The sequence below is a fragment of the Triturus cristatus genome, chromosome 2_2, assembly GCF_964204655.1.
Source record: "Triturus cristatus chromosome 2_2, aTriCri1.1, whole genome shotgun sequence".
Lineage (NCBI taxonomy): Eukaryota > Metazoa > Chordata > Amphibia > Caudata > Salamandridae > Triturus > Triturus cristatus.
Genome location: NC_140582.1, coordinates 782,650,830 through 782,676,801, shown reverse-complemented (window position 1 = coordinate 782,676,801; position 25,972 = coordinate 782,650,830). Strand labels below are relative to the sequence as shown.

At 46.1% G+C, this 25,972-nt stretch overlaps 1 protein-coding gene across 2 annotated transcripts in view; it reads left to right on the top strand.

Annotated features, from left to right (window-relative positions):
• The window catches only part of PAICS (phosphoribosylaminoimidazole carboxylase and phosphoribosylaminoimidazolesuccinocarboxamide synthase), a 417,483-nt gene that overhangs the window by 343,861 nt on the left and 47,650 nt on the right, over positions 1 to 25,972 (top strand). For both annotated transcript variants that reach the window (XM_085642046.1, XM_085642047.1), the window contains 3 exons: positions 9,180 to 9,216; positions 17,454 to 17,651; positions 18,683 to 18,861. In XM_085642046.1, coding sequence (XP_085498172.1) covers positions 9,180 to 9,216; positions 17,454 to 17,651; positions 18,683 to 18,861 — 414 coding nt within the window. The remainder of the gene's footprint in view (positions 1 to 9,179; positions 9,217 to 17,453; positions 17,652 to 18,682; positions 18,862 to 25,972) is intronic.

Here is a 25,972-nt window from a genome sequence, read left to right as displayed (position 1 = left end):
CTGTTTTTACAAATCAATTGTATTAGTCAACTTTCCTGCTTTACCAAAGCACGCTGTTTTCACATTGTTACACAGCTCCACCTACTAGTCTATATATTTGATTCATCCATTTATTGGGAATTTAAAGCAATTCAGACCCACCACTGTTTGTTTTTGCTTTTAAATGCCCAGGTTTCCAAGAATACCAGGTCACCCCTTACCATTTTGTAGTTCCGTTTTAGGCAGCGCGTTCGCTCTCTCTGAGCCATGTTGTATCTAAAACATGGGCTTAAAGCAGCTCCCATTTTTTTATTTTGGCTCCTATTAATGTCCTTTGTAAATGGCTGCTTCTGATTGGTAAATATGGTTAATTCCTCATGCCTTGTGTTGTCTCGGACGCTCCCAAGCAGACTGCCCTGTTACATGTGTTCTTCCTTTTCTTTCAAATTTTTTTCTTCTGCTGCACTTTTTTTCCCTCCTGTATCTTACTCCTGCCTGGGCAGCAGAGAGCACGTATAGGAAGCTGCGGGGGAGAGAGGGGCAGCGTTGCCAGCAAACGTTGCATAATATGATGCATGACTGACTTCACTTTCAGGGACGGTGCATCTTCATGGTTGTCTGAGCTCTGGCCCCCTTAAATTTTTTTCCAACAAAGTTAACCATCCTTTCTTTATAGAATTTGTAATGTGATTAACCAAATTAAAAGAAGACACGCACATGCTGCCTGACTACAATCGCTCTGTGTTTTAGGCATTTGTATGCGCGCACGTACCGCCATTTCGTTCATGCATTTGCCGAGCTGGTGTTCACACAGCCTTGAGGCCTGTGACGTCACCAGCCCAGCAAAGCCATAGCCTTGTGTGCTGAGCTCCGCCCCTGAGTTGTGAAGATTGTCCTAAGTGCTTCACCTTGAAGGGCTTGGGGTCGATCAAGAATTGCAGTCTCAGCCACCCCAACCTTACACAACTCGTTGTGGGGAGGGGTCAACGAACCTCGCTGGCTCTACCCTGCCCTGTAGTGAATTGTGAAAAGGTGTGGATTCAGGGTGCAGGCAAAAGCTGAACTTTAGAGCGTGCGTAGTGTGCTAGCATGGGCAACAATGCACAAAGTGAGTTTTGAGGGTACCCTATTGTTCTATTGCTACAATTTTAATGACTGCCTCAAAACGAACATGCCTCAGAACGCAGTCTACAACAGGGCTCAATAGTAAAATGCAGAAACAATTTAGCACCAATAACAAAGCCTACCACATTAATACAGCATACAAAGACAGCACATCACAACACACCACCACACAAATAAGGTAGCTGCCCAGAATATCCATACTTCCACACTACCAAACATGTTACCACACGCAACACTATACACCATTCCTATAAAGATCCAGTCACCACACACCTAAACCCACTACTACAGCTGCCTCGCAGCACCATGGGATCACCACCACTACACCTAATCAGTTCAGTAACCTCACGTTACTGTACCATTTAACAGAACTAGAATATCGCTAGAGGGGGGCGAGCCTCACCTTAAAACCACCAGAAGTGGTAAAACCACTGAAGGCTCCGGTCAGATGCCTAGCTATGGAACCTCCATCTAGGCCTTCATGTGACTTCTGCCATCCACCTCTTACTTCATTCACCAATCTGCCCCCCCCTTCCACTTTCCCCACCACCACTCTTAAAGCAGCCCTGTGCTTCTTTGTTTATTTTGCAGATGTACTGGTAACTCGGCAGAGTGCCTTGAAAGATGTTCTGCGAATGATTTTTCTCTGAGCACTTTCAAATCGCTGTGCAAGGATTTGAGGTCTAGCTCGAATGAAATGCAGAAACCCCGCCCAGTTTGCACTCTGCGTAAACCTGCGGATAGCGGAGCTCTGCACGTTACTTGTCACGAACTCTGGACCGTCCCTGAATTAGACTTAATACATCTAATTGCCTTTATTGAAATCGGTTTCTAAGTCCGAGGAAGCAGGTGATATCATTAAAACATAAATAATCTGCCTTTTCTTAAGGTAACATTGTGCTTTTTTTAATGAGTATTTTTGTTCCAACTTATTCTAACATGTAATTGGTGTCTTATGTGCTGATTTAGCTTCTCAAAGAATTAACCTTTGCTGTAAAGGAGAAAAAAACATCTAAATCTTTAAAAAGTGTTGCTCCAAACACAATAACAACCTAGACCACATATAGGGTACACATAACTGACTCTTTTCTTGGGCCTCCTACAGCATCTCCTTTATGGTGGTGGGTGATGGATGAACACAAATGTTTCTAAGTTCGTGCTTGGAAACCGTCCTGTCCAATGAATGCCATCCATGCAGCAATCTAGTGTAATCAAATCATAAGCTTAATGTGTTAAAGATTATTATTTTTTTAACTTTAACCTTCATTGTATGATTTGCATGGTATTGGCTCAGCTTGTGGTATGGCTTTTGGAGTCAGCCCGACCCTTGGCTCTGGCTCGGTTCCCCCTCTCTATTCATCAAACACTTACACAACTTACGACTATGCTACTTCTACCCACCACGGCACTACTACTCACAGAAGGCATGATCAAGCAGATCCACTCCTACCAATTGTCTGCACCCACTACTGTACCTCACAGCTTAATTACTAAGCTACTCCTACAACTGTGCTGCTCCCCTAAAGCCACACTATAGCTCGCTGCACCACAACCAGGGCACAAGTCCTAAAAAAAAAAGTGGGGGGATGCTGACGTCACGACAAAGTGGCGTCACGAAAGGTGGCTTTCACCACCAGACTCGCTGCCTCCCCTCGCTCACCCCTTAGATGCGATTGCATCAGAGAAGCCAGCGCGTGAGCAGCGTTCTGAATGAGCTCCGATCTCGCCCCAGAGAGGCCAAAGAGTGAATGTGGGCTCCATTTGCTCTAGCTATCAAGCTCCCAGTAAAATAAGTGGGGGGGGGACGCCGTCCACCCGCATGGTACCCAGACTTGAGCCCTGATCACAACCTCCATGCAGACAGATTGCAGTTTAATATAATAACCACCAAATGCACCTCATTACGAAATCTCATCCCAATATTGCGACAATACAATGGGTGATGACGACAAAATGCACTACGCAGCATAATGCAGCCAACCAGCTTTATACAACAGTGCACCAATACAGCACAACACAGTACCAACACAAGAAAACAGCACACCAATACATCTGCAAAATAACTGCGCAATAGTGTTGCACCAGCATAACAAACTTGCGCAGCAACACAATTATAATTTAGAAGTGCTCTAACGCAGCACCAGATCATAAGAAACCAAATCCACACATGCAACATGCCCAAGTACAGAACAAAGTCAAACCGTTAAACATAAAACAAGGATTATATCAGTGTGAGGTTTGTGCTTTGTCCTTGTGTAATCAGCCTGTATCTTTTGTGTAAAAAAAAAAAAAAAAATTGTTGTCTTCCCCAAGCTTGACATGACATTCGACAGATCGCCACAATCCCTTGGCACATTTTTTTATAAATCTTTTTATTGAACAAAATAGCAGTTCCCGGTAGATGCATAGTACAATACACTTCATCCTGTAATCTACAGACCTCATCATAATGGGAGCGTAGGTAGGTCCACACTGAGGGGGGGCAGGAATTTCACAAAGTCCGACCTAGCGAACGTGCTTCCCTGCATATATCTGGCTACACACCCTCCCGGTCACCACTCAATCTAGGACCTGTACTTTTCCCAGGGGCCCCCTATCTATTCCCTTTTCTTGGGGCACCCTCTGCTCTTGTATACCACCCTCTCAGCCAAGCAACACCAGTCTGTTTTCCAATCAGTTACCTTGGGGGGAGGGGGGGGTAGTCGGGCACCACATTAACGCGCTATGTTACCTTTAGCAATCCCGGCGGCCAGCTTTAGCTATGTCGTAGTATGTGAAGGCTATCTGTCCTCGCGGCTAATGCCTAGCAAAAGCCAGCATGCCTCCGCTTGGATGTAAAGACCCACCACTGTCGACATGATCCCCGGCTACTTTTCCCCCAATATTGTTGTATTACTGGGCACTCCTCAGGATGTGGCAAAAAGGTACTAGGCAGTCCACAGCCTCTGAGGCAGGTATCAGTCCGCCAGCCCAATCCTGTGTTTAAGTGTGCATCTGTAGTGTGCCCTATGCAGGATGCATAACTGAATTAGTCTAAATCTGGCCCTTATAGCGATCTCTCTAGGGCTCTGAATCACCTCCTACCAGTCATCGTCCTCCAGTAGGCCGATGTCCGTTTCCCAAGTTGCCCATAGTGGGCCGAGGGGGGTCAGGTAGATTATTCATTAACTTTTTGTATGTAAGGGAGATTGCTTTATCGGGAATGGGATCTAACTGCAATCTGTCTTCTAATGGGGCGTACTCGGGGACACTATCGCCATCCCTAACGTGGCAACGCAGTGCGTGTTTCAGTTGAATGTACCTGCATTGCTCCGTATCAGCCTGATGATACTCCTTTTGGAAGTCGCCAAAGGAACTCAGTTGATGCAGTTTCCATATATCCCCAAGACGGGCCATACCAATCAGGCTCCAGCCACAAAAGCCACTCAATAGACCCACCTCGTAGGCCATCACTATGCCATAGCTGGGTCCGTTGGGTCAATGTATCCTTCCACCCCAGTGCCTGGATGGGTCATCCCATGCCCTCACCACCATCTCAGTGTGCATCTGTATCCTCTTCCACCCCTTCATGTAGAGCACTGCCGGGTAGCCGATCGCTCCCATGGCTAAACAATCCACTCTATACACTAGGTCAGATTGTGGTGCATAGACCCAACCATAAATCTTTGAGTTGGGACGCTAGGTAGTAGCACCTCACATCCGGTACGGCCAGTCTCCCCTTCTAAGACCTCTCTCTGGAGTTTGCGGAGTGCAATCCGCAATACTTGGCACAAATATTGTGCGTGATAGTTCATGTTTTTATTTGTAAGCATTAGAGTTGATTAGCCAGACCTGTTGGCTTTATTTTTTTTTTTTTGTTTGTTTAATTTGCAGTGATGAGAACACCTCGTGCTGCAGTCATCGATTCAGACTAGCCATTTAAGTCCTCACCAATCTTCAGTTTAGAATATCTATACAACTTTCCAAATATTTCCCTAAGCTGTGATCCATTTTAGGGGTTTACTCTTTATTTATTTTGTATTTTTATTTTTTTTGTCTCATAGGAGCTCCATACTCTTCAAAACCCAGCTATAAAGAGCAGTGTGAAGTTGGTTTCATTTTCTGCATCTTTGTCATCACTTTGTACTCTAACACTTGTTTGCAGGATTTGAAGATGATAGATGAGTTATTTTTTTTGTTTATGCATTATCTTTCTTTCAAAAGCGTAATATTTCAGGTCCAATGAAACAGACAGTACAGGGCTTAATGATGACACTTTAGCTGCAGATGGCTCTGTTTGAGTAGTGTTGGCCCATAAATGTAGATGGTACCACTGCTTACTTGGTGCTTTGACACCTAGCGTAGGTCTAGGTCAGACTGGGCTGAACAATTCAGATACAGTTGTGAGAAACATGGGAGACTGTGCCGGGTGGTGGAATACGCCATGCTTATAGGTTTCAATCAATCAGAGCATTTGTAGAGCGCACTACTCACCCGTAGGGTCTCGAGGCGCTTGAGGGGGGGGGGGGGTGCCGTTACTGCTCGAACAGCCAGGTCTTCAGCTGCTTCCTGAAGGAGAGGTGGTCCTGGGTCCAGGCGTAGGTCGGTCGGGAGGGAGTTCCAGGTCTTGGCGGCCAGGTAGGAGAAGGACCTTCCTCCCGTTGTCGCTCTTCGGATGCGGGGGACGGCGGCGAGGGCGTGGCTGGCTGATCGGAGGTGGCGTTTGGGAGCGTAGAAGTTGATTCGGTTGTTGAGGTAGATCGGGCCTTGGTCGTGGAGGGCTTTGTGTGCGTGGGTGAGGAGACGGAAGGTGATTCTTTTGTTGACGGGGAGCCAATGCAGGTCTCTCAGGTGTCCGGAGATGTGGCTGTTTCGTGGGATGTCGAGGATGAGTCTGGCTGAGGCGTTCTGGATCCGCTGGAGTCTCTTCTGGAGCTTGGAGGTGGTACCGGCGTAGAGGGCGTTGCCGTAGTCCAGTCGGCTGGTGATGAGGGCCTGGTGACGGTCTTCCTGGTCTCGGTGGGGATCCACCAGAAGATCTTCCGTAGCATGCGTAGGATGTTGAAGCATGCCAAGGAGACGGCGTTGACTTGCCTGGTCATGGAGAGGGAGGAGTCCAGGATGAAGCCCAGGTTGCGTGCGTGGTCTGTTGGTTTGGGTGCGGTGCCCAGGGCGGGGGGCCACCAGGAGTCGTCCCAGGCGGAGGGCGAGGGGCCCAGGATGAGGACCTCCGTCTTGTCTGAGTTCAGTTTCAGGCGGCTGGTCGTCATCCACTTGGCTACATCTTTCATCCCTTCGTGCAGATCGGCTCTGGCGTCGGCGGGGTCGTTGGTCAGGGAGAGGATCAGCTGGGTGTCGTCGGCGTAGGAGATTATGTTGAGGTTGTGTTGGCGTGCGATGGCCGCGAGGGGGCTCATGTAGACGTTGAAGAGGGTGGGGCTCAGCGAGGATCCTTGAGAGACGCCGCAGATGACTTTGGTGGCCTCTGACTTGTACGGTGGTAGGCGGACTCTCTGTGTCCTTCCGTCGAGGAAGGAGATGATCCAATCCAGTGCCTTCTCCTGGATTCCGACGTTGCTGAGGCGCTGTACTAGGGTGTGGTGGCAGACCGTGTCGAATGCCGCGGAGAGGTCTAGGAGGATGAGGGCCGCGGTGTCTCCGTTGTCCATCAGGGCTCTGATGTCGTCGGTGGCAGCGATGAGGGCGGTCTCGGTGCTGTGGTTGGCTCGGAAGCCAGACTGTGAAGGGTCGAGGGATCCATTTGTCTCGAGGAAGGCGGCCAGCTGCTTGTTGACGGTGTTCTCAATGACTTTGGCTGGAAACGGGAGGAGCGAGATGGGGCGGTAATTCTTGAGTTCGGTGGGGTCCGCAGTGGGTTTCTTGAGTAGAGCGCTGAGTTCTGCGTGCTTCCAGCTCTCGGGGAAGGTGCCGGTGTCGAAGGAGGTGTTGATAATGTCCCGCAGGTGGGGTGCGATGACAGCGTGTGCCTTGTTGAAGACGTGGTGAGGGCAGGGGTCGGTCGGAGATCCGGAGTGGACGGAATTCATCATGCGGACGGTGTCTTCGGTGCTGATCGGAGTCCAGGCGCGGAGGGTGGTGGTGGGCGGCGTTGCTGTGGTCGTGGCGTGCGTCGGATGAATGCTGAAGCTGTTGTGTATGTCTGCGATCTTGTTGTGGAAGTAGGAGGCGAGGGAGTTGCAGAGGTCTTGCGATGGGGTGATGTCGTTGTTTCCTGCGCTGGGGTTGGAGAGCTCTTGCACGATGTTGAAGAGTTCTTTGCAGTTGTGTGCGTTGTTGTCCAGCCGGTCTTCGAATGCAGTTTTCTTGGCGGCGCGGATCAGTTGGTGGTGCTTCCGGGTGGCGAGGGTTGTCATGTTGTCCGGTGTTGGTTCCCTTCTCCAGACTTTCTCGAGGGCTCGGCAGTTCTTCTTGGAGCTCTTGAGTTCGTCGGTGAACCATGGGGCCTTCTTGCTGCCGGGTCTGCTGGGCGGGGTCCTCAGAGGGGCGCGTTCGTCCGCGCAGTTGCTGATCCACTTCGTGAGGTTTTCAGCGGCCTGGCTGGGGTTCGCTGAGCTGGCAGGAGGGTGCTGGCTCAGGGAGGCGGTGAGCTGGTCGGCTGTGATCTTGTTCCAGCTTCTACGGGCAACCTGTTGCTGGTGGTGGTGGATCGCCGTTCTTTTGAAGGTGAAGTGGACACAGCTGTGGTCCGTCCAGTGAAGTTCTGTGGCGTGGCTGAAGGCGATGTCTGTGCTGGATGAGAAGACGGCGTCGAGTGTGTCCGGCGAGGTGGGTGGGGGTGGACACCAGCTGCTTGAGTCCAAGGTTGGCGAGGTAGTAGAGCCGGGTGCTGGTGTTGCGGTCGTTGTTGTTCTCCAGGTGGAAGTTGAGGTCCCCCAGGAGGATGTAGTCAGCGGAGGGGAGGGCATGCGGGCTGACTAAGTCGGGGATGTCCTCGCTGAATTGGGTGCGTGGTCCCGGGGGTCGGTAGATCAGGGTGCCTCTGAGGGTGGTCTTCGGGTCGGTGTGGATCTGGAAGTGCAGGTGTTCGGCGGTGGTTAGGGAGTTGTCGGTGCTGGTCGTGATACGGATGGTGTTCCTGTGGATGATGGCGATGCCTCCTCCCATCTGGTTGGCGGTGCGGTCCCTCCGGGTGATCTTGTAGCCCTCAGGGATGGCGATGGCGGGCGCTGAAGAGGCGTTCATCCAGGTCTCCGTGAGAAAGGCAACGGTGGCGGGAAGCAGGAAGGGAAGACGGAGGGCAGCTACACGGACCGCAAACAGAGAAACAGGCAATACAGAAGTAAAAATACACAATTTACAACAATTACAACAATTCTACCAACGATGACACCAGGGTGAGAAGCGGCGAGCACGGACCACGCCGCTCGAAGGAGGGGGCGTGGTCACGCGGCGGCAGCGAGGCAGTTAGGCAGGGAGGCACACGCGGCAGCTGGTGGCCGTGCGGCGCGGGGGTGTCCTAGAACTAGGTTTGGATTCTGTCTGCCCGAGTTAAATACTAAAAACCTTCCCTCTCCCTCCATTGATGCGGTTGGGTTTAACCAGGAATTTATCGCCTATTCTCAGCAGCGCACTCTTCTCCACCCCTCTTCCCCCCCCCCCCCGAACAGAAGGCATCACTCGACCAAACACTAAAAAAAAACCAAGCCTTTGCAGTGCAATTGGACTCACATTTACGCGAGACCTATTGCATTGCATCGCGGACAACATGGGAGGGGGGGGGGGGCGAGAAGGCAAAGACAAAGTAGCGCTCAGTCTAAATAACGCATACCGTACAGTGTAACACTCGAGTAAAGGGGCCAGTAGCCATGGGAGGGTACAAATGACTGGCTATAATAAGGAGGGACTAACCAGCCTCATAATCAGAAGGCTGCATTTACGAAAGACGATGACACTAGCCAATTGAAAACATGGTCGGGGTTTCCACTGCATACTCTTACCACATGCCGTGCAGAGCGAGCAGCAAATGCGTGCTGCCGCTATAGGTTCCACTGAAGAAATTTTGCTGTGACTCTCGGTTACCCACCTGCCATACAGTATATTGTGTAATTGTAGTTTTTCTCTTTTATGCCCTTTAGGCTTGCCGTTTTCCCTCAAAAATGGTGACTACTGCAGGTCTGTATCATGAATTATATTTTGATAATGTTTGCTCGTCATGGTGGTTTTTACTGCTCAGAATGTTGTGCCTCTTAAGGTATTGAAGCGCTATAAGCTTTTTATGGATGTTTGTTTATACTTTTACTGACTTGTGTATAATGCAGCTGAATGTCTAAAGTGCCAAGGAATACCAACACAGCCAAAGTTGTGCTTTAATCCTGTTTAATATACAATTTTCTTAATGTCTTAACATGTTTGTTCTGCATTACAAAGGCTTCTGAAGAGGTACGCTGACAGCACACATGGTCAAATATTCATTCAACTGTGGTTTGGTGAGACACAGCAGGCAGACCAATCCTCATAGTAGCCCCATCAGTTGTGTGGTGAACTGATACCGTTCTGGTGATCACGTCTTCTCACGGGTTCCTTCTTAAGTGAGCTGCTAGTTTGTTTGCTAGAATTTCCTCGACTCCTCCTCCCCCAGTGCCATATTGGAAATGCTTTGCTTCCAGCAACTGGGATACCACTCTTCTGCCAAAAAAAGCCTACAGCTAAAAATAGCAGGAAATGTTTTGACTTATTAAACTTAACCTAACTGGAAGGTTTAGCCTTTTTTTGGAAAAAACGTTTGGAATAGCTTTTCAGCCCGGGGAAATGTTTTTATGCTATAGTGAGTTTTATTACAAGTACGACTGGTTCGAAAGTAAGTCATTAAGTGTTTGTTATGCTACACTTTAGTACTTTTGTTCCAGAGTTTATTAATGCAGGTAATGTATAGCAGGACCTATTTATTTATGTCTGACAGATTAACATGAACAGCTTATATAAGCAGAACTGCTGACGTTTTTCATGTTAACCTAGAATTAAACCAGTTCAATAAACCCATTGATGTCTCTTGCAACCGTTTGTATGCAATATGCTACGCTTCCCCCCACAAAATCCAAATTAAATGGCTGAAGTTTGCTGTGGTACAATCGTTCTTTGTAGATGCCTCCAGTGTGACCTTCAAAAAGTATTCCTTTTTTGAGATGAATTTATCTCTTTGTTTGCAACTTTTTTTTTTTTTGAAAGGCAGTATCTTATTTACATTCATGGAGAGACTTAAGACTTTGGCAATAGGATATTTCAGCTTACAAGCTAAATGAAGACATTTCTAAGGCTTTTATTTCTCCTTTCTGCCTTAAAGGGAGAATGGCTCCAAGTACTTGTAACTTGCAGTTTTGTGCTCCAGTTTCGTTGGGGAATTTTCTTTTCAAGATTTGTACTTCCAGGTCCATTTGACCTGTTGTAGCTGGGCCATAATGGAATACTTTATATGGTTAAATGTTTAACTGACTCTGGTCAATTTTGGCATTTTTTTTGACTTGCAGATTTCTGCTTCCACGAACTAATCACTTTTTTATAATTTTTTTTTCTTTTTCTTCTTTGTGACCAGTGTTCAGTAACTCTTAAAGCTCCTAATCTTTTTGATACTTGCATAACCTCTGTTCAAAATGTGGACCTGTGATTTGGAATGTCAATAGACTTCAGCTTTCTGAGGCCGGATACTTGCTTACTTGCTGGAGAGACCATTCTCCATGGTGATGTTCGGCTCATTGACATTTCAGTTGCTGTCCAGAATGGAAGGCGTAGTACTTAAGCACCCAATGAAGAGCAGCAAACGTGAAAGCTCTGGTCATTTATGCAAGTGCCTGTATTGTATATAAAAGTAAGATGAGGCTTGCAGGTTATCTGTGGCTGTTTTGAAAAGCTAGGTTTTAGTTAAATTGTCTTTCACAAGATGAAGTGATGCCTCTTGTCCTCCTAGATCTCTTCAGTGCCACCCTTTTGCCTGAAACCCACAGATGGGACACCCAAGATGCCATCCCCCCCTTTATTTTTGTATTTGACCCCTTTCGGTGAGTCACTGGGCAAGCCGGGACTAATGGACTTTAACCTTTGCGGTTTGGGTTGTTTAAATCTGATGTCTGCGATTCTGACCTGCTGCGAACTGGCCAAGCATAAACCTCTATGCATTTGGCTCTCAGTTGTAGTGATGTGAGCAGTCGCTGCCTTCTCAGCGGTATGGGGGCACTCAAGCTCTGTGCTCGGCATTCGCACAGAAGCGCAATAACTAATTGCCCAACCTGATGTTTTACTTTTGAAAACGACTTTAAAACACACAAAACTAAATACTACACTCGCAGTAAGGCATTGTACAGTTTAGTAAACTGGGGGTCTCAGTATCTGTCAGCTATCAAGTTCATCACCCCAGGGCCCTCACTGCTGGTCTTGGCAGTTCTCCTTTGCAGGAATAGTAGCAATTACATGTATTTAGGCTTCAGTGCAGATTAACCCCCTTGTGAATTGTTAACGCGATAAGTTTATGCAGTCATTCTCTCGTCATTAAGTTCTGAAGTCATCAAGGTGTCAGAAAGCAACCAGCCAATGGCAGCTCACAGCCTGTCCGCTTCTGGGAGGGTGAGCCCATTGTTCTTATTTGGCTTCCAGCTGTAGCAAGGATGTGCCTGAAGATCGATAGTGGGAGCAGATATGGGAGACCCAAGTCATGAAAATAAGTAACCTGGAGCGGTATTGATCCCACATAGGCGTATCTGGTCACAGCCACACTTGGGTAAGCTTCCGAGTGCTGAACTTCACACTGGCCTGGCTACAGGGCACTAGACTCCTCAGGTGAAAGTGCTTCAGACTGGGCCTCTGTCTCTTTGGGTCAAGCAACACATGGGCTAGCATCAGCCTTCAGATGTGTAGCAACTGAGGGCAACCACAATTTGGATTATTACAGCAGCACAGTTGGCATTCTTTGAGTCAGTGGCGCACACTTGGTTTCAGTGCCTGAAGTTGTTTAGGTCAGGGGCAGAGATCAGTCACAATTGCAGGCTTTGTCTGCAGCACTGCATACAGCCATGATTTCGCAGTTCGGTTTGGAACTACGAATAGGAGAGCTGCCGACCTGGTGCGCACAAATTGCTATCCTCTATCCACCTTCCTCTGGGACGCCACTAGGACCAGGGACTCACTACACATGGCTCCCACTTAACATGCTCTCCTGCAGGATTGCCAGACTTCTTCATTCTCTCAGAAGGCAGGGGGCTTCTAGGTGTTTCGGGTCAGATGAGCAGCCCACTCCAGCTAAGCAAGACTAAGTTGATCTCTGCCTTTGGGAAGTTGGCGCTCAGGCAGACATCGGCAATGATTGCACAGCAGTCAGTTAAATACTTGTGGAGCACTCCCCTCCTTGGTTTCAGAGAACTTGGAATAACAAGTTGGGTACGTCTTTTATACAGTCAAAGGAGACTGTAGATGTGGATCCGCTGTCTAAACCCTCTGAACTTGTTTGCACCAGTTCTCCTTTAAGGTATCCTTTCCAGGCTGTTCTCCCAACATAGTTTGTCGAGTGATGTACCTCACAGCAAGGTAGTCTCTAGTCTGGATCACGTACAGCAGATGGAGGTGTGAGCAACAGCGAAGACTGCAATCCCACTCTTCACCCCAATCTCTACCAAATGTCTACAGAAAGACTAATCGGCAGCCCCTCTCAGCAAACTGCCTAATCAAACCACTAAAGAAACATTATCTCCCACTCCAATAGCGAAGTCTCCCCCGTCCAGCAATATACTCCCACTGTCTAGTTAAAAGTACCTCCCCTCAATCTAGTGTGCAAAGGCGCATCAGAATGGAGCCCACAGGCCTCTGACTTAATCATGCACACAATGCATGCATCATGCAGGCCACATAAATATGCACAACGTGCATTTGGGGTGTTAGTGCTAGGTTCTGGGTTAGAGCATAGAAGCACAAATAGACTACTAGGCCTCCACTGCAGTGATGCAGAATTAAGATCTGAACACAACTGTGAATTAACAGAACATGGTACCCTGCCACCATTACTGTGTACTCCATCCAGAAGTGACAGCATTCCACGGCCAGTGCAATGAGGGGCATCCTTGGTGCATCGCTTCAGGTCACAGGACGGGTGCAGATCCTCACTCGTATCCAGCAGTAAGCCTATTCCCGCGCACTAGATTAGTGTTGGGCTAGAGCAGTTGGCCACTCTGGTTAGGGGTTATAAGAATGTAGACCATGCAGGGGGACATTCCTGTGCCAACAGATAAAATTCCATATATAATAGTAAGGACTCAACCACTCTAGTGCAGCCGTGGCAATGCATTGTGGTTAGGGATAGCTGATTGACTCACAGGAATGGGTTGTGCACATTTAAGTTTTTGGTGTTGCATTAAAAATCCAAGTAAGATGTGCCTAAAAATACAGCGCATAATTACCTACATTAGTTAAGTGATTCATAATATTTTACTGCAGTTATTAGAGGTAGAAGTTAGTGGGGAAGGATATGTGCAAATACATATGTAATGTAGTTTGGGTATGCTTTAGATGTGGGATGAGCAGAACTGGCTTTGCTGTCACTTGTTTTAAAAAAATAAAAAAATAAAAAAACTATTTTTCTTATTCACCAGACAGCTTAAGGTATTTGGTTGTGAAAGACTGTTGAATTTACTCTAGGCTTACACCCTGCCCGTTACGTGCCTTTTGTAGGCTGTCACTCATTTGTTTAATACTTATTCAATGGCTTGTCCTTCGCTTTTGGTTTGTCCCTCCCCAGGAACATAGCCTCTCTATGGTTATTTTGTTTGTTTGACTTGTGTCCTCCCACGCTCACATGTTAGGGAAATTTTTTCTTTTTCCTTCAGCACTTAAAGTACATGTTTCAGCTCGCTCCCTTGAGTGCTTCTCTTCCCCCCCCCCCCATACATTTCCTGTCTAGAGTCTATCCCTTGTGCTCTCTCCGATTTCTTTCTTCTCCAATCCCCTACTTGTATTAGGCTCTCTTGCCCCTCCCCACTCCCTCTTGTGCACCCTCCCAGCCACCCACACTCCTCACACATAATGTATTTGCCAGTGCTTGTATGAATGTGGCACAACCACTTGCAAAGCTAATAGCAGTGGCCTGAGCTCTTGGAATGGCATTTTTCTTTTGAATGGCCTTTGCCATACAGCAAGCTAATGTTGGCTAATGGCTATTCCGACGCATGTTAAAGGTGAGGCTGATTGGCTTTGCTAATGCATATTTGCTTTATGGCAAAACCTTTCAAATGTAGGACTACATCTGCATGCATGGACCGCCGTAGCCAAATGGATTTTCTCAAACTATATCCAAATTCATTCCAAGGTAGTGAGTGGGGTGTGTACAGGTTATCTATGAAAGTTTTTGTTGTCTATATTTGGTCTTCTGTGGACCCATTATTGTTTGCTCCTTAAATCTTTCATTTGGTTGGAAAAAAGATTTGTTTCTACCATACTTCTTCTCCCTGTAAAACTGGCATCACTTTACTAAAATAGATGCTTTGAATGACTCATTAACTGATCGTACAGGCCTTTTTGTCTTTGAGCTTTCATAAAGTAACCAATATCAACTTTGTCTTTTTGATCTTGATAGTTGTACTCCTTGTTGAGCAGAAATAGACATTTTAAATCATGACTTTAGTCTATTTAACGCTTAAACAAAGGAAAAAAACCTGTGTTGGTCTTCCCAGTTAAAGCGACTTCACAGTACATCTGCAGACTTTACCTCCATTATGTGCATTGTCTGCATTGAGGATGTGAAATACCAATTTGACTCGACTGGGCACGGTCTCTTGATCCCTTGACCTCCAACTTTTTGACATTTGGAAAACTCATTCGCCTATAGCCTGACCAGACCTGTAGCTGCGTTTTTTTCTTGTATTCTGCATTTGTATGTCCTTTATATATTACCTTCTGGTGCTCTCAGTAATTTTTTTGTGGTGCCCTGCTAAAGTGTTAACAGGAAGAAAATGATACCCCAATATTCCAACTTTTTTTTTTTTTTTCCTTTTAACTAGTGTCTGATCGGATCTGCATTTATCTGACCACATCTAAGTGAGGGTTATCATGGCTTTTTCGTCCCTTGAAAGCAGTGGGTGGTGGATAGTGGGACCCTGTAATCTCAATTTTTATTAAAGGATCCTCACCCCTTAAATGTTGAAAACCCCAGCAACAGCAATCTCCTTTCGTTTTTGTACAATAGTTGAAATAATTAAACTGCACTTGAACAGCCCAAATTAAGTAAGGTGACCCTTGTTCAGTCACCTACTCTATGGCTTGCAATTGTACACCTCAAACCAGCAAGGGAGACTGCAGAGATGACATGTGAAATAAAGGACAAAGAAGTAAGCTATTTATTGCAAGATAATCCAGCTAATGCATCACCTGGTGACGTCGCACAGTAATAACACTTAGTAGGCTTATTTTTTTCTTTGAACCAGCGTGAGCGGACAGCTTTTATTTGACAGCCTAAAGAACTGGACATTCTACACGAAGGTAATACCAAATACAGCAAACCAGTCCGTGACATCGAGGAAACATGTTATGCCATCCCTGGGATTGACTTTCTGCCACAGCATGTCACTAAGGGATGAACAGGGACTCCTTTCTGGTTTGACTTTTTTAGCAGTAACACCTGTTGCATATGTGCATCAGGCTACACGGGCAAGGGACCACCATAATGTTTGGCCATATTACTTGAAGTTTCCTTCTGAAGCACGCATTACTACTGTCAGATACACAAAGCAAATAAAATAGCAAATCTTCCAGCGACAGATTGTGTTAAGCGCTCTTGATGCCCACAAACTTCTTTAGTTTTATTTAACGCATTGATTTAGATTGAACTCTTGTTGGTAGAAGAATGTCCTCTGTCATGCAAGTACAGGCAGAGTTCAGAAATTGACATCAATTCTCGTATGCACTGAACGTACTAAATGATGCTGCATTATCCTTCATGTGCCTGGTGTCCGAATATGATGCACCCATATTCTGAGCATCATAGTGAAGGTATTCTTTGTAGCTGAGAGACACTGCTGTCAAAGATTTGTTTACTGTTTGAAGTGACTGAAAGAAGTCAGCCTTGCACCGTGGCAGTCCTCAACCTACAACCCTTGTGAGGCAAACCCAAACTTGCACCCTCCAAGTACCATGGGAAGTACGCTGTTGGGATCTTCCTGTCGCTGCGGCCGCGCGCCTCCGTGGAATGCAGGGAATGCCAATGTTCGAAAGTGAACGGTGCGCGCGCGTCCTGTCGGTGGAACAGCTGCTGGCTGAAGGATGAGGCGCGCTGATGTTACGAGCTATGAGAAATAAACCTGAAGTATTCTAGTCACTGCCTCCGTGTTATGTTCTGTCTACATCATGCGCCTTGCGAGTATGCACTAAATCAACGTGAGCAATTCCGGAAAATGGAAACAAAATATTGGTAAAGACTGATTGGCACGGCTGCCTTATTTAAATGTATAGAACATTAGGGGGGGAAAAAACACACGCGTAAGGGAAACACTACTCACAAATGTAACTCCTTGTTAAACGTGTTCAGACAAACCATTTAATTTTTCACCGTGAACAGAAATGGCACTGTAGTGGGGCAATCTTTCTTTATAAAATGGCTTCACAAAACAGTTGTTGCCAGCTTCTGTATGTGTTCCTGGTAGCAAACACTGCAATGAAAGCCGTGCCTAGGCAGCGTTATGATGATTTTAACGATACAACATGATGGATGAATACTCTTTTCTGTTGATCCAACATCTGATTACCTGTCTTGGTCAGTAACTAAAGCAGGGGCGTAACACAAGCCCCTGGGGCAAGTGGAGGGGTGGGAACTGACCCTTCAGGAGCCCTTAACCATTTGAGGAGGCCCCTATTCAGGCCAAAGGCAGTGAATATCTGGTGTGTATCTATATCGCGGCCCCTCTTCACATTGTGTAGGTGGGCCCTATTTTTGTGTTGCACCCTAGGCTGAAGTGCGCTAATCCAAACCAGCCAGTAGGTAAAGGGGACTTAACTCAAGATGCACTTTATGTGTATTGTTACAAGACTTCTGCCGGGCAACTAAAGCTGTAATGTCAGGCTAAACCGTTAATTGTTAATCCGCATTTTCCATGTGGGTAAAAAGTAGGCTCTTTGGTTTCTGCAGGCCTTGCTTGTCTAATGTGACATTTGTTTGTGTTTAGAGCCTTTACACCTAAAATAAAGGCACAGACTGCTGTTGTAGATACGCAGAGGAGGTTTAAGAAGAAATGTGATTGTTCGAAGTTCTCCGTGTAACATGGAGATTGAGTCTTTAATTATAACCTACTTTAAGGTCCTGCTTTTTTTTTTTTTTTTTTTTTTTTCCTTATTTAATAACCGAAACGCCAGTTTAGTAGTGCCATTTGTTTTTCTTTATGCAGAGTTGAAGCTTGGTAAGAGACTGAATGAAGGAAAGACTAAGGAGGTGTATGAGCTGCCCGAGCTGCCAGGCTATGTGTTGATGCAGTCCAAGGACCAGATCACGGCGGGGAATGCGGCTAAAAAAGACCAGCTGGAAGGAAAAGCCCTCATCTCCAATAAGACTACGAGCTGCATATTCAAGCTGCTCCAGGAGGCCGGTAAGTGTTCTGCTGCTTGCATCGTATGTGTGTGTGTGTGTGTATGTATGTATGTATGTGTGTGTATATATATATATATATATATATATATATACCCAGCAAGAGAAACACTTTCTATAGACTCCTTTTTAAAAAGAAAAAAAATACTGTGTTAAACAATAGTATTTGACTATTAGCTCGGGGGTCAGAGGGGTTTGCAATAAGTGCGGCTCGTTTGTGTTCAGCCCTCTTATTTCTTAGCGATATTGTAGGACTGGTGCTTGCAAATCTTCTGGAACACAGGCGTTGACATCGTCCGATTTGATGGCGATAGCTTTGAGGCTTCCAAACGAGTCCTGAACTGCAGCTTGGATTCTGCAGATTCTGTTGAGGACCAGTCCGTTGGCACTGCTGTCGCTTCATGCTGTAGTGCCTGGATGCGTTCTACAGTGTGTTCTGGAGGCGTGGCACGTCCTCTTCGATGGAAAGCACCTTTTCTGTGCAAAGGCGAATCTTCCCCGTAGCACTTAAATTATAGTATGCAGCGGTTTCCTGACAGAAGCAGATTGCTTACTTTGATTCTTTAAAAAAATGTTGCCAAATTATAACCGATGTACCAATCTCTTAACACTAATCTTGACTGCTTAAGGTGCATGTGTAGTTCCAGGGCTAAGTGCTGTGACTTTTTACATAATCTGGAAGACTGTCATGATGATGGGAACAGATGAAGGCAGTTCCGTTGCTTTATTTCCACCATAGACACACACTTGCGATTTGGTTAGTTTGGCATTTCCCGAAATTGTTTTCTTTTGTCGTTTAGAATCGGAATACACAGTGTTTAGGAGGCTTTAAGGTTGCATGCTTCTCCTGATTTCTGGCAAGCTGTCTCTTTAGTCGTGTAGGTCTTTCAACCAGTCTGCACACCTGCCATTTAGCTGTTCTGTGAACCTGTAGGCTAGATAATAAAATACATATTTGAATACCGGTTATTTGAGCTTATATTTTCTCATCACTTGCATTAATCTAAAATAAGAGTTTGTTTTTCTTTGTAGGAATCAAGAGCGCCTTTGTGCGGCAGCACAGTGGCACTGCATTCATTGCGGCCCATTGTGAAATGATCCCAATTGAATGGGTGTGCAGAAGAATTGCGACTGGCTCTTTCCTGAAGAGAAATCCTGGTGTGAAGGAAGGATACAAGTTTTACCCGCCCAAAATTGAGACCTTTTTCAAGGTAGTGTGACTGCATGCTTGGACTCATTTAACCCTCCAGTTTGGTAGCGGTCCTTGTTTTTAAAAGCATCCACACACTAACTCCTCACTATTCGCTTATCCCTCGCCAAACAGACTGCCTCTCCAAAATCTTTGTCAAAACGAATGCTTGCAATTGCGAAATCAGTTGAGGAATTTAGCAGCCTCGTGACTGCCTGCCTGAGGCATGTTGGACAAAAATGTACGCGCACGTGTTAAAGTTTCAAGGCCAAGAAGATCGGGCTTGCGCACGATGAATTAAAACGGAACAATGTGTTCTTTTCCTCTGTATCCGTCCGATTAGGAATGTTGCATTTTCAGTCTTTGGCATGCGGGCAGCGAAGTTGAAACTATCTCACCGCAGTACTGCCAAGATTACAGAAAGCAGGGTTTTAAATTGGATGAAAAAACGGGGGGGGGGGTTGACCCAGGGGCGTGGGCAATGTAATTAAGGGCGTGGCTTAAAACACATAGTCTATGCTTGGCGTAGTGTGCTGCCCGACTTGTATTTTGCTGTTTGTCATTGCATCCAGATACATGATACAATAAGTACCATCATACCAACAAGTCTATTGGTTTTGTCGATGGTTGTTAGTTGCATAATATTAATAAGCAGCAGCTAGGGCATGTATATAGTATTGAAAAAGCTTCCACTTAAAGCCCTGGTGACACCACAACAATGTTGCTGCTCCTGAATTTCAAAAAGAGGAGTGAAATCCAGAGAGAACGACTCTAAAGTATTTCCCTTCCTCTTCAACGCTCGCCCGGCATGACATCATGCCTTAACTTTTTCCCTAGTGAGAAGTGAGCACACGCACATCGATGTGCCTGCTGTCTGGAAAAGAACAGACGGCCTATGCCAGGGAACAGAACCGAGCCCGATGGAGACCCGTTTCGAGGCCCCCTTTAAAACCAGCATTGGCATAGCCAATAGGTCTCGCCTTTCGGACCTTATATAAGTGTTTAGCCATGCAACATTTGCATAACTAAACACTTATAAGGTCCCAAAAGCGAGACCTATAGGCTATGCCAAGCGGCCATGCGGCCGCGAAAGTGATCGCGATCAAACATTAGTGTGGCCGTGAAAGTAATCGCGGTCCAGCGCCCGCGCACATGCACTGTAGCTCCAGGCTGTCCTGGTAGCACTTTTTGGAGCCCTCTCAAAGTCTCACCAGACCAGCGCATGCGCTGGGTCAGGCGAGACCTAAAAAGTGCTTCAATGAATCTAATTGTAAAATGCAAGGATTTGAAGCTACCCTGTTTCCCAGCTTCATAATGTTCTCTACGTTATTTGTAGGTGACCATAAGCGCGGGCTAAGATATTGTAAGCCAGATGTAAAGAAGCACATTAATGGCTTGATCATTTTGATAAACTTGATCACCAAGTTTAACCATTTAAATAACCTCTGTTAAGGAGTTGACTGTCTCTTCTGGCCCCTAGAGGGGAGCTGAACCTTAATTGAAAGCGCCACTTCGTTGGTCTTTAAAGCACAATCCTTGAGTACCTTCCCCCTAGAATATCCGATATTGATTGTATGAATGGCACACAAAATATCGCACATATTTGAGTATTGGAAATAAAAGACCAGCTAAACACATGGGCAAATGTGAGTCTTGGTGCCAGACCTTGGCTTCTTCATGTAAGTGGTTTCTGTGCACCACGAGTCTTCATGCGTTGAGTCTGTAAACAAATACGTTCTTGTCCTTGAAGAGGTTTAGCTTCTTGGAGTGCTCGTCATGTGCTCTGTTTGTTATGGTGGCGTAGTAACTGATTAGCCGCAACAGGCACAAGTTAAGGCCGTGTCACTAAAGAATGGCTTATAAAATGCTTTATTCTTACAAAAACATTTTGGCCCTGTGTTGTGTGGGACTGAGTTGCTTTGCAGCATTCAAACAAGGCATTGCTTATTTATCAAAGGTGGGGATTGTTGCTGGGCAGATGGCTGACCCAAACGAGGGGATTAGTTGAATGCTTCTTAAATGTGGTGTTTTTAAAATGGAACCGGAGTGCAAATGATTTTGCTCTCGTTAGTTGTCCAGTCTATGACGTTTCCAGTGAAGGGCTAACCAAGATCGTTCTGTGTTCTGCTAGTGTACCAATGATTGTGTACATTTAGCTTCTATATGGTCCTAATAAGTGTGACTGGTCTCGAGTAGTTCACTAATAAATACATTTTAAATCCAAGTCCTGTAAGGGCCTAAGGAGTGGACCTTATTTGTAAGTTCATGCGCTTGGTTCAGGTAGTCAGTGTAGTGACATTCCTTTATGTCCATAGGAGCATCTGCTTTGGCAGCATTTATGCTGTCAAGCAACTTCCAGAGAGCTTGACCCTAACCCTTCTGTACAAGACTGCAATTATAGCAGGAAAACCGCACTGGGAAAATGAAACCAAATCATGACTCCGCAGGAGCTTGACTAGGCTGCAGTCTGCTTGCAACCTCTGGGATAAACTGATCTGAAAGCTTTACTTCATCTTGGCTTCACTCATAAGAGGCAGCAATTATTTACCTCGTGTTTCATTTATTTGGGCACATTGTAAAGGGCAGATAATTTTATAATTTCGGAGCACTAGCACATACAAAACAGCACGAACTGCTATTTGTAACTTCGAAGCACTATTGCATGCAAAAAAGAAATACTGTAATCCCACAACTTCAAAAACTTTTATAGGTGTGTTCTGTAACTCAATTGGTTAATGTACATACAGTATAATACTAAATGTAATTTGTTAATCTCAAATTTCGTGTTTTCTTCATTATACAGGCAATAAATAGATGAATTGGAAGTAGTTACCTGTGTGCAAAACCCCCGCACTCCCATACTTGTGTGTTTTTATTTTTTGGCACAGCAGCTCGGGCTGCCATGCAACATAGCTAAAGGAAAAAAAATGTAACCGCTATGCTGGCAATGTCATGGAGCATGTTTAAAAAAAAAAAAAAAAAGTCTTGGCTAGGTAGTATATTTGCTGTCTCTTTGAGACCTGTTGTGAACTCTGTGGGCTTCAGCCCGTCCATCGGCTTACTATTTGTCTGTTCTAAAGTCTCTTGTGTCAGTAATTTTTTTTTTTTTGCCCCCCCTCCCCTCAAGCATAGACCAAGTACTTGTGTCCTTCCACTGCTCCTGTTTTGGTGGCTACTTTTAGTCTTTGAGCATGCCCTACGATTGCTACTGTTTTCACAAGCAGTCTCCTCCCAAACCCCAACCCTGTTACTACTTTCCCACTGCAGATGCAGTAATGTGATCTTTTTTGCCACCGGCAGTACTTCCCTCCTCCCTGGGTGGTTTCCAATAGAAAAGAGGAAGGGAGTCTTCCTAATAATCTAGGCGGCTGTCCCCAGAGAACCACATGAATCCTGGCCCCCTTCCTCAGTTGCAGGTGGCGTGGATACTGCTCGTGGTGGTTGTCAGTACATATGCTGGCGGCTTGTGGATTACTTTATCAGTGTGATGGGCATCGTAGTTTCATCTTTGGGAAACCTCCAGGCATAACAAATTAACAAGACAACTATCCCATAACGCAAACATTTAAATATAAAGGTTTGGAGAATACGCATGCGTAATTTTGAACTACTGAAAACGTAACTCCATTCAGAATTTGTTTACTAAATAAAACTGGAATGTGTTATCTAAAAAAAAAAAAAAGACAGAAATGTACACATCGGAATCGCACGTTTTCAGTGCATGTGGAGCGAGCACCATTTCAAAATGGCTGCTGTCTCCTTATCTCGGCAATGCACTCTACATGCAGATCCCACCTATTTCTACTTCTGTTTCCTGCTGCGCACTCCAACTGTTTGGCCACAAACCTTCATAAACTACAACTGCCACTAGCCCCTGCCTGCACGCGCATCCAACAGACCAAAATGGCCAGCAGTCAATAGAGTAGGTTGAATAACTTATCCAGAAACCTAAATCCTTTCGTGAGCCCATGCACGATCCTTGAGCGGCATTTAGATCTTTGGGAATCCAGTGTGTACTGCGCGCATTATGAAGAGTTCCCTGGATGAGGTACAAGTACTAAGCACGTAGCTGCCAGGCTGTCTAAGAATGTGCGCCCATCCTATCTTTACAATTGTTTTTGTGACTTTTGCAGGCTTCATGTGACGCCTGAATGAAACTGTATCGCTAGCTGTGCTTGTTTTCAGGGAAATGTAGTTTCCTCTTTATAGTGAGAGCATCAAGACAATGAGTACCAGAACGTAATGGGAAGAGAAATAACTGGCCGAGCTACTCATGCTTGACATGGGATAAATGAACAAATGCATACATGCCAACATTTAAAAAAAGGAAAGATTGAAAAAATATCTGGGAAATGTATTCTCCCCATTGACTTCTATTGCAGCAGAGGTAAATTCAGGTGAGCAAGACAGCAAACAAATGCAATTTTTGGCTTAAAAAATCAGTCTCGCTTGGATACTGTCTGGCACAAATGAATCGAGATGAGACTTCTGAATTTCTCACGTTTTCTTCTGTGTGGATTGTGTACTGTCTCGGTGATTAACCATACCATATTTTACAGCATTTATCAGTTTGGCTGGTCTCTTAGTATCCACATTAGGATAGAGGAGACAGCAGCCCTCACTAGCACATCGCTCATCGAGCAGCCCATACAATTGCCACTCCTAGCCTCCTTGCAAAGTAAGCTGTGCCTCAGTGAGGTATCTCTTCTTAAAAATATGCTTTACATTTTATTAATATAGCTAGTGTGCTGCCAGTCAGTGGCGTAGCGGGGGCGCAGTGTTCCCCAGGTTGCACTATTTTGGGGGAAGTGGCGGCTCCGCAGCACTAGTGGCCCGTGGCAGCACTGCATACGTGTATGAAGTGCAAGCGCACCTGCTTGCAAATACTGCACGAACGGTGCGCTGAATGCCGAGGGGCCCTATGAAGAAGCTGTGCTCTCCAGGTCGGCCTGGAGAGTCCGTGCTGGAGGTGGGACTGGAGTGCCGACTGCTGTGCCCTGTAACAGTCTGGTGAGAGATGATCTGGGGCTGTCCGATCTGCAGGCGGACGGCAGCCCTACCCACGGCCTCGTGTTTAACTTTGGGGGCATTTGAGTAAGTTTTTAAATCCAATATATTTTCAATAAGGTCCTGTCCCTGAGGGTGCACACTTGTTGTTTGAATGCAGAGAGGTCTCATGAGTGGCACTGCTCTATCCCCCATCCTTACCCTCTGATCCCACGCAATTAAACGGTCAATTTCCACGTGCGTAGGAAGCGAACGCACATCAAAAACTGGGGATTTCAAAGCTGGGAGCTCAGACTAAGGCAGCAGGGGAGCCGCCGCCACTAAACTTTTAATGAAACATAAAGCGTAGGACCGTAAAATATAACTTTAATTCCGTGCTCCCATGAGAAGCTCGCAGCGCCTGAGTAATATACCGGGGCTGTCACAGAGGCTGACTCCGCGGAAAGCGCTGAGTCGCAGCCATGGGCTGCCATGGAAGAGTGAGGCCGCGAGGGCGAGCGATCAGTGGTCGTTATGGATGAGTGAGGTGAAGCGGACCTAGTGAGGTGTAAAGCTGCCAAGGAGGAGTAAGCTGAGGCCGCCATGGAAGTGAGGCCGCAAGGGCAAGTGAGCTGTGGCTGTTATGGAGGAGTGAAGTGACACTGCGGAGTGAGGTATGGCAGTCATGGAAGAGTGAGGTGAGGCTGCCATGCAGGAGTAAGGTGAAGCCGCCACAAAGACTGATCTTGTCAAATGGCCAACTAGGCGCAATTCAGCCACCAAATTTTCTATATCACTTGTGCTTTCTGCCAAGGTAGCTTACAATGGTACAGGGGGTCATTAATTCCCTATACAAAAAAGACAACATACACATCTTTAAATGCTCGCTGCTAAAAGCTGTGTAATTTGCAGGACAATGGTTTCAATCCCAGCAGGGTTAACAAGTCTCATCGTTCCTAGGTTGATAAAATCAGTAATACATTTTAAATAGGGGACATTAACTTTAATTGTATCTAAAATGTCCTATGTGAATCATAATTACAAATTTGCAGAATTTTTTTACATCAAAGCAGCTAGATTATTATTCTTTTAACTTGGATAACATGCTTTTAATTTTTCTTGTATTCCTGTAAAATAAAATACGAGCATGTGAGACTTCAAGTCCCATGATAACCCCAGGCCCGCCATACTGTTTACCACTCGTTATTGTGCTCTTCAGCGGAGCGACGGCTGAGCAGAATGTGCTGGAAAGTTGTCGAGGCAGTTTACAAAGGCCGGTCAGCGGTATGATAAGGGTTCACATGCACCATTAACTGACATGGTTATGTAAGCCCCGCGCTGGCCATTTCTGTTTCGTAGTACTATCCACATTGCGTACGCTCAAATGAGCGTTGCATTCCTGATTGCCTGCCTTGGTTCAAGTATTGCGTGGTGCCTTAATTGAGCATAATACCGTCACGGTGAGTGGGCTCTCTTCTTGACAAATATCGCCTGTACTTGGAGTTTTTGTTCATCTGGTATAGTCACAGCGAGTGGGCTCTGCTAGTGACTGCTTGTGTTTAAGCTTGGAGATTGATATCATTGTGCATGTTGGTGCGAGTGGGTTTGCCATAGGTAGGCAAATCCAGGGACTGTGCACATAAAAAATTAAGAGGCTAAACATTATGCAGTGTTTCAGAAAAAAATGTGTGCTATTTTATAGATAAAAACCACGAAATCCAACAAAACTGTTGTGAACCGGTGCTTTACAGCGCGGGGAGGGGGGGGGGAGAGAGAGTGTCTGAGGAAGGGGTGCCGAAAAGACCAACACGGGGCGCGCACCTCAATGGAGAAAATCCGGAATTAACCTGCAAAAGCAACTACCATTGAATGGGGAGAAAAATAATTGTTTTTTTCTCACCAGTTAAAAATGTCAGTGTTTTTTGTTTTCGCCGTAACCTGCGGAAGGGAACAGTGTTTAATTTTACCCCCCCCCCCCCCCCCCAATCTTCCGCCCGGTAATTAGTAGTCACCCCATCCACCAAAACCTTTGGATTATTACCCCAAACCACTGTAGGGGCCATGTTAGTAAAGCGCTTCGCACGCAGGCGTTCAGGCGCATGCAAATACCCCACTTGTGTCTGCTTAATTCCTTAGGGCCGCTGGAT